General features: G+C 26.8%; 1 protein-coding gene across 1 annotated transcript; it reads left to right on the plus strand.

Moving 5' to 3' along the window:
* The first annotated feature begins 8,083 nt into the window (after positions 1-8,083).
* On the plus strand, positions 8,084-8,573 carry LOC106792019. Its single transcript, XM_014758115.1, has 2 exons — positions 8,084-8,124; positions 8,234-8,573. Exons 1-2 carry the CDS (start codon positions 8,084-8,086, stop codon positions 8,571-8,573), a joined length of 381 nt encoding a protein of 126 aa, XP_014613601.1.
* Positions 8,574-9,737: the final 1,164 nt, after the last annotated feature.

Here is a 9,737-nt window from a genome sequence, read left to right on the forward strand (position 1 = left end):
AGAAAAACTCACAAAAAAGAATGTGCTTTAAAACCGGTTGTGAGTTCCATAGGGTCACCGTGCTACAAATTAGCAAAGTTTATACTTTAGACATTAACAAAATTTATATCAAACAAACTTGTCTTCTCCATCAAGAATTCATTAAAGTTTGCGGACTTTGTAAGAGAAATAAAATTACCAGAAGGATACATACTTGTATCATTGGATGTAATCTCCCTTTTTACCAACATTTCAAAAGAACTGGTATTAAAAACAATCAATGAAGATTGTAGAGAACCTGGCAAATCCATAAAAGTTTGGAAGAATATCTTAGTGGAACTATTACAATTCTGTTTTGAATCGAGCTACTTCCAGTTCAACGGGTCTATCTACTAACAAACAAAAAGCGCTAACATGGGTAATCTAGCGAGTCCAGTGCTAGCTAATCTAGTGATGAATTATATCCTAAAAAAATATTGAAGGCATGTTACCCTGTCCAGTTCCTTTCCTGAAGGTTTATATTGATGACGTTGTCACAGCAATACCTAAAGATAGAATGGACTAAACACTAAAGACCTTCAATAGTGTCAATAATAACATCCAATTCACAATGGAGGTAGAGAATAAGGGAACCTTATTCTTCCTAGATATGAATATTATAAGAAACGAAGACGGTTCCTTTGTAACGAATTGGTATGTGAAACCTACAAGTTCTGGTAGATGTATAAATTACAATCCGAATCATCTTATGAGCCACAAAATTGGGGTCATTAAAGGTCTATTATTTAGAGCACTGACGTTAAGTAGTAAGAAATTTCATATAGAAAATAAGAAAAGAATAGAACTAATCTTAAAGAATAGCAATTACTCAACGAGTCTCATACACATGGTGTTTAATAAGTCTAAAATAGATAGAGATCAAAAAAAAGAAAAAGAACTAAATAACAAAAAAATTATTAAGTTCCCGTTTATCAAACCTTTGTTGAATAAAATAAACAAATGTTTCAGAAATACTAATGTAAATCTAGTTTTTTATAACTTAGTTAAAATAAGTTCCATATTCACAAAACTAGAAGACAAGGATGATAAACTAGAACAATCAAACCTAGTTTACAAAATACCATGTGAATGTGGCAAATGCTTCATAGGATAAACTAAACAAAAAAAAAACTTAAAAAACTTAAAAAAAAGATTAGAACAACATAAGAATGATTGTAAACCTACAAATGCTCAAAAGAATAATACTACTGCGTTAGCTAAGCATTATTTTAAAACAGGACACAAGTTTAAATTTGATGAGACAGCCATTTTAGATAGAGAAGACAACTGGTACAAAAGGAATATAAGCGAAATGTACCATATAACAAATAACAATACAGTTAACTACAGGACGGACGCGAATAATCTAAACAAAATCTATAATGAAATTTTAAATTTTAATTATCATAACAGGACACACAGATAGAGGACATCATAATACGGAAGATTCGTAGATTATTAAACACTAGTCTAGATAGAATTCAATGTATGATTACGTGTGATGAGATAAGGTGTTTTTAGGATTAAATTGTATTGTAATATGTTAAGTTTTATTATAATGTATGACTCTGTAAATAATTTAATATGTATTGACAAGTGAACGAAATGATAAAGATAAAAAAATTAGAATTCATTGTAATGTTTATATTTTTTACCAAGTCATAATCAAAAATTTTAAGTTGCTGTGGAAGTCCCCAGTAATGGTCGAAACGTTCAACTAGTTCAAAATAAATTGTTCATCAGATTTATTAACTGTCTATAATTCCCATTAAAACTTATATATTAATATATTGTTTGGACAAGAATATTGATAACTAAACTAGTAAATAACATTTATATTTCCATAACAGAAGTCTAAAGCAAGGGAAATAATAATTTCATTACAACTTTTTTTGGTTACTTTACGTGAAGAACTCAATTTTTTTTCAATTAAAATTGATAGCAGTAAACCGGACATTTATTCTGTATTGTTTCTAGTAGCATATTCTTACCGTCGCTAAAAATGTTTCAATATATTTATAAAGAACTTTTTACTACTTTCTGAATTAAATCGTAGTTAAAAACAATAAAATTTCTAAAAAAAGGCTATATAACAAAAGCTATAAAACGCTTTATTCGAATTTTAAAGCGTATACTAACTAGTAAAAAAAGTTATGTCCAATAAAATATAGATAATATCATTTACTTTTCCACAATTGCATTCGAAAAAAAGAGAAAAAATCATTTTATTAAAACTTTTTTTGGTTACTTTACGTTTGGAATTCAATTATTTTTCGACAAAATTCGATTGTAGTCAACCAAACATCTATTCTGTTTAGTTTTTAATAGCAGATTTTTACCTTTGCTAAAAAAATTTTTAATATAATTAAATAAAAATTTTCGCTACTTTCTGGATTAAATCGTAGTTAAAAAATAAAATAAAACTTAAAAATTTCTAAGAAACAAAAGCTATAAATCGTTTTCTTTTAGGTTTTAAAGCGTATATTATCCAATACCAAGTTTTATGTCAAATAAAATCTAGCAAATAATATTTACATTCTAACAACTGCAGTCAAAAAAAAGAGAAAAAATTATTTTATTACGACTTTTTTTCGTTACTTTACGTGTAGAATTCAATTCTTTTTCAACGAAACTCGATTGTAATTAACCTGACATCCAATCTGTCTTGTTTTTAAGAGCACATTTTACTGTCGCTAAAAATTTTATAATTAATTTAAGAAAAATATACGCTGCTTTCTAGATTAAATAATAGTTGAACACTATCAGATATCTAAAAAAGCTCTATTTAACAGAAGCTTTGAAACGTTTTCTTTCAAGTTTTAAAGCGTATACTTACAAATAAAAAGTTTTAAGTCTAAAAAAATTTGGCAAACATCATTTATATTTGGACTACTGCAGTCAAAAAAAAAGAGAAAAAGTTATTTTATTACGACTTGTTTTTGTTTCTTTACGTGTAACATTCAATTCTTTTTCGACGAAACTCGATTGTAGTCAACCTGACATAAATTCTCTTTAGTTATTTATAGCATATATTTACATTCGCTCAAAAAGTTGTAATATATTTCAAAAATAATTTTCGCTTCTTTTTGAATTATACCGTAGTTTAAATATTTAAAAAATTTTTAAATAGTGCTTTTTTACAGAAGCTATGAAACGTTTTCTGTCCTGCTTTAAAGCGTATACTTGCAAATAAAAAGTGGTAAGTTTTAAAAGGTTTGCGAACATCATTTATGTTTGAAATACTACATTCAAAAAAAAAAAGAAAAAACTATTTTACTTCGCTTTTCTTTGGTTTTTTCACGTGTTGAATTCAATTATCTTTCAAAGAAACTCTATTGTAGTAAACCTGTCATCCATTCAGTCTTGTTTTAAATAGCACATTTTACCTTCGCCAAAAACTTTTAGATATATTTAAGAAAATTTTCGCTGCTTTCTTGATTATATAATAGTTAAAAACTATCAGATATTTTAAGAAAGGCTACATAACAAAAGCTTCAAAATCTTTTCTTTTAAGTTTTAAAGCGTATACTAACCAATAAGAAGTTTTATGTCCAATAAAATTTAGCAAATAACATTTATATTTAAACAACTGCAGTCCAAAAAAATTGAAGAAATCATTTTATTACAACTTTTTTTGGTTACTTTACGTAAAAAATTCATTCTTTTTTCAACGGATTTCGATTCTAGTAATCCTGACATCACTTCTGTTTTGTTTCTAGTAGCCCATTTTAAACGTCGCTAAAAATTTTTTAATATTCTTTGGGAGAAATTTTCGCTACTTTCTTGATTAAATCGTTGTTAAAAATATAGAATTTCTAAAAAAGTGCTTTAAAAAAAAGCTATAAAACGTTCTCTTTCAAGTTTTAAAGCGTATACTAACAAATAGAAAATTTTATTTCTAATAATATTTAGCAAATATCATTTACATTTTAACAACTGCAGCCCTAGAAAAAAAGATAAAATTATTTTATTACAAGTTTTTTTTGTTACGTAACGCATAGAATTCAATTATTTTTCAACAAAATTTGATTGTAGTCAACGAAACATCTATTCTTTTTAGTTTCTAATATCACATTTTTACCTATTGCAAAAAATTTTGAATATATTTAAAAAGAAATTGTCGCTACTTTCTGGATTTAATCGTAGTTAAAAATTATAAAAAATCTAAAAAAGTGCTATTTAACAAAAGCTATAAAACGTTTCGTTTCAAGCTTTAAAGCGTATACTTACAAAACAAAAGTGTTAGGTCCGAAAAAATTTTGCAAATATCATTTATATATGGAAAACTGCAGTCGAAAAACAAAGAAAAAATTATTATATTACGACATTTTTTGGTTATTTTACGTTTAGAATGCAAGTCTTTTTCAACGAAACTCGATTGTAGTAAACTTGACATCTTTTCTGTTTTGTTTCTAGTAGCACATTTTTACCGTCGCTAAAAAATTTTTAATGTCCGTAGAAATGAATTTTCTCTACTTTCGGGATTAAAACGTAGTTAAAAACAATAAGATTTCTAAAAAAGTGCTATATAATAAAAGGTATGAAACGTTTTCTTTCAAGTTTTAAGGCGTATAATAACAAATAATAAGTGTTATGTTCAATAAAATCTAGCAAAAATCATTTACTTTTAAACAACTGCAGTCGATAAAAAGAGGAAAAATTATTTTACTAAAATTTTTTTTTAATTACTTCACGTTTAGAATTAAACTCTTTTTCGACAATATTCGATAGTAGTTAACAAAACATTTATTCTGTTTAGTTTTTAAAAGCACATTTTTATTTTTGCTAAGAAATATTTAATATATTTAAAAAAAAAATTTTTGCTTCTTTGTAGATTAAATCGTAGTTAAAAAATATAAAAAATCTAAAGAAGTAATATTTAACAGAAGCTATGAAACGTTTTCTTTCAAGATTTAAAGCGTATACTTACAAATAAAAAGTTTAAAGTCCGAAAAAATTGATCAAATATCATTTACATTTGGACTACTGCTGTCAAAAAAACCGAATAAAATCATTTTATTACGCCTTTTTTTTGGTTACTTTACGTTTAGAATTCATTTCTCTTTCGACGAAACTCGATTGTAGTCAGCCTGACATGCAATATGTCTTGTTTCTAATAGCACAATTTACCTTCGCTAAAAAATTTTTAATATATTTAAAAAGAAGTTTTAGCTACATTCTGGTATAAATCGCAGTTAAAAATTATTAAAAATCTAAAAAAGTGCTATTTAACAGAAGTTATGAAACGTTTTATTTCAAGCTTTATAGCGTATACTAACAAATAAAAAGTGTTATGTCCAATAAAGTCTAGCAAATATAATTCACCTTTCAACAACTGCAGTCGAAAAAAACCGAAAAAATCATTTTAATACTACTTTTTTTGGTTACTTAACGTAGAGAATTCAATAATTTTTCGACAAAATTCGTTTGTAGTCAACCAAACATCCATTCTGTTTTGTTTCTAGTAGCACATTTTTACTTTCGTTAAAAATAATTAAATATATTTTTTAAAAAATTTCTGTTACTTTCATGATTAGATCGAATTTAAAAACAGTATATTTTCTACAAAAGTTCTATTTAACATAAGGTATAAAACGTTGTCTTTCAAGTTTTAAAGCGTATACTAACAAATAAAAAGTGTTATGTCAAATAAAATCTAGCAAACATCATTTACATTTCAACAACTGAAGTTCAGGAAAAGAAAAAAAATAATTTTTTTACGACTTTTTTTGGTACTTTACGTGTAAAATTCAATTCTCTTTCGACAAAACTCGATTGAAGTAAACCTGACATCCATTTCGTCTTGTTTCGTATAGCACATATTTACCGTCGCTAAAAATTTTCAATATATTAAAGAAAAATTTTCGCTGCTTTCTAGAATTAATAATTGTTAAAAATTATTAGATATCTAAAAAATGTGCTATAAAACAAATTGTATAAAACGTTTTCTTTCAAATTTCAAAGCGTATAATAACCACAAAAAAATGTTAAGTCCAATAAAATCTAGAAAATAACATTTATATTTTAACATCTGCATTCAAAAAAAAGGGAAAAAATCATTTTATTACAACTTCTTTTGTTTACTTTACGTGTAGAATTCAATTCTTTTTCGACGAAACTCGATTGTAGTCAACCTGACATCTATTCTGTCTTGTTTCTAATAGCACATTTTACCGTCGCTAAAAATTTTTTAAAATATTTAAGAAATATCTTCGCTGCTTTCTACATTAAATAATAGTTGAAAATTAATAAAAATCTTAAAAAGTGCTATTTAACAGAAGCTATAAAACGTTTTCTTTAAAGCTTTAAAGCGTATACTTACAAATAAAAAGTGTTAAGTCCCAAAAAACTTAACAAACATTATTTATATTCGGAGTACTGCAATCTAAAAAAGTGAAAAAATCATTTTTCTACGAATTTTTTTTAGTTACCTTACGTGTAGAATTCTATTCTCTTTCGACGAATCTCGATTGTAGTAAACCTGAAATCCATTTTGTCTTGTTTTAAATTGCACATTTTACCGTCGCTAAAAATTCTTCAATATATTTAAGAAAAATTTTCGCTGCATTATAGATTAAATAATTGTTTAAAACTATCAGATATCTAAAAAAGTGCTATAAGACATAAGTTGTAAAACGTTTTCTTTCAAGTTTTTAAGCGTATACTAACAAATAAAAAGTGTTAAGTGCGATAAAATCTAGCAAATATCTTTTTTATTTCAAGGAAAGAAGTCCATTCTGCTTTGTTTTTAGAAACACATTTTTTTCGTCGCTGAAAATTTTTAAATATAATTAAAAATTAATTTTCGCTACATTCTAGATTCAATCGTAGTTTAAAATTATAAAATTTCTATAAAAGTGCTAAATAACAAAAGCTCTTCAACGTTTTTTTACAAGACTTAAAGCGTATACTAACAAATAAAAAGTTTTATGTCTAATAAAATCTAGCGAATAACATTATTATTTCAACAATTGCAGTCCAAAAAAAGGAAAAAAATAATGTTATTACAACTTTTTTTGGTTACTTTACGTGTAGAATTCTATTCTCTTTCGACAAAACTCGATTGTAGTCAACCTGACATCCATTCTGTCAATTTTACCGGAAAAAAAAATTTTCAATATATTAAAGAGAAATTTTCTCTGCTTCCTAGAATAAATAATTGTTATAAATTAAGAAATATCTAAAAAAAGTGCTATATAACAAATTCTATAAAACGTTTTATTTCAAGTTTTAAAGCGTATACTAACAAATAAATGATATTAAGTCTAATAAAATCTAGCAAATAACATTTATATTTAAACAACTGCAATCCAAAAATAGGGAAAAATTCATTTTATTATAACTTTTTTAAGTTACTTTACGTTAAGAATTTTAGTATTTTTCGACGAAATTTGATTTTATTTAACCTGTCATCTATTCTGTTTTTTTCCTAATAGCACATTTTGCCCGTCGCTAAAAATTTTTTAATATATTTAGAAACAATTTTCGCTGTTTTCTAGATTAAATAATATTTAAATACTATCAGATATTTAGAGAAGTGCCATATAACAAAAGCTATGACTCGATTTCTTTCAAGTTTTAAAGCGTTTACTAGCAAATAAAAACTGTTAAGTCTAATAAAATCTAGCAAATATCATTTATATTTCCACAACTGCATTCCAAGTAAAGAGAAAAAATTATTTTATTACAACATTCTTTGGTTACTTGACGTGTAGAATTCAATTCATTTTCGACAAAATTCGATTGTAGTCAACCTAACATCTATTCTGTTTAGTTTCTAATAGCACATTTTTACCTTTGCTAAAAATTTTCTAATATATTTAAAAGTAATTTTCGCTACTTTCTGGAGTAATCGTAGTTAACACTAGATTTACCAGAGCAGTCATTTTGACTGGTCGTACAATTTCAATTCAAAATTCCTACTACATATGACATTTTATTTTCGAATTAATGTTATGACTTTTGTAGCTATAAGTAGAGAATACATTTTATGAATTTTTTTTTTTTTATACATGCTGGTAAAAAATTTTTTTTTTTTTTGACATTTATGCCAGTACCAGTCAAAATGACTGGTGCAGGTTTCCACAAAGAAATGTATAATTTTGGGTGAATCACAAGACCGGTGCAAATCAGTTAAGTGACAGGTATAGCGAAAATAATTCAAACAAACGTACAAGATGATGCATGCGATTCCTTTCTAGTTCTGAAGACGTAGTAACTTACCAAATCAGCAATCTGAAATTGCTTCAGATGGAACTATTTGGACGAGAATTGAAAAAAAAGGTTTTGCTGGTAAACTACCAGTTCATGGTGCTTTCAAAGATGTACATTGGCTAACAGCACATGCTAAAGAAACATTATTGAACAAGGATTTAAGTAGTGCGTTCATATTACTGATTGAAAACCATATGTTGGAACATATACGAATTTGTTCAGAGTTAGAAGCCTCTCGAGTTTTGGGGAAAAACTTGACAATTACGCAAGAAAAATTGAAAGCATTTCTTGCAATATTGTACGCACGTGGGGTGGACGAAGAAAATAGTTTGAGGCTTTAATATTTGTGGAACAACAAGTGGGGACCATCAGTTTTGTCCAGCACTATGAGTAAACGTAATTTTACTGAGATTCTGCGATACATTCGTTTCAACAAAAGAAATCAGAGGAGTTAACTTTTGCAAATAGACAAATTCGCTTTAGTCTTAGCAGTTTGGGATAAATTTCTCTAAAATAGTCAAAATAGTTTTAAAGCGGGAGCTTATATTACCGTGGATGAGCAATTTTTTCCATCGAAGGCCAGATGCAGATTTACTCAATATATGCTAAACAAACCCCATAAATTTGGCATAAAATTTTGGTTGGCTTCTGATGTAGAGACGAAATATGTGGTAAATGGGTTTCCGTATTTAGAAAAAGAGGAGACTCGAAATGCATCAACTCCCCTAAGCGAATTTGTTGTAATGAAACTTCTTGAACCGTATACCATAAAGGGTAGAACTGTAACAACAGAGAATTTTTTGCAAGTGCTTCTTTGGCGTTAAAATTAGAGTCTAAAAATACTTAATTGCTAGGAACAAGAAGAGCAAACTGCCGAAAACTTGCACACTGAAGAAAGACAGCATTGCACGTTTTTTAACGTTGAACCAATCCAATTGATGCACTCTTACTGTTTATAAGAGCAAGCTGAATAAAAAAGTACTTATACTAAGTAAAAAACATAAACAGATCAGAAGTGAAAAAAAAAAAAAAACCTTTAAAACGTTTTCTTTCGAGTCTTAAAGCATATACTAACAAATGAAAAGTGTTAAGTCCAATAAAATCTAGCAAACCACATTAATAATATAAAGACTGCAGTCCAAAAAAAGGAAAAAAATCATTTTAGTACAAATTTTATAGTTACTTTACGCGAAGAATTCAATTCTTTTTCAACAAAACTTGATTGTAGTAAACCGGACATCTATTCTGTTTTGTTTCTAGTAGCACATTTTTACCGTCGCTAAAAATGTTTTAATATATTTAGAGAGAAATTTTCGCTTTATTCTTGATTAAATTGTAGTTAAAAAGTATAGAATTTCTAAAAAAATTGCTGCATAACAAAAGCTATAAATCGTTTCCTTTCAAATTTGAAAGCGAATACTAACAAATAAAAAGTAGTATGTCCAATAAAATCTAGCAAATATCATTTACTTTTCAACATCTGCAGTCGAAGAAAATAGAAAAAA

The sequence above is a fragment of the Polistes canadensis genome, unplaced genomic scaffold (assembly GCF_001313835.1).
Source record: "Polistes canadensis isolate GaletaPanama2010 unplaced genomic scaffold, ASM131383v1 scaffold_370, whole genome shotgun sequence".
In the NCBI taxonomy this organism is placed as follows: Eukaryota; Metazoa; Arthropoda; class Insecta; order Hymenoptera; family Vespidae; genus Polistes; species Polistes canadensis.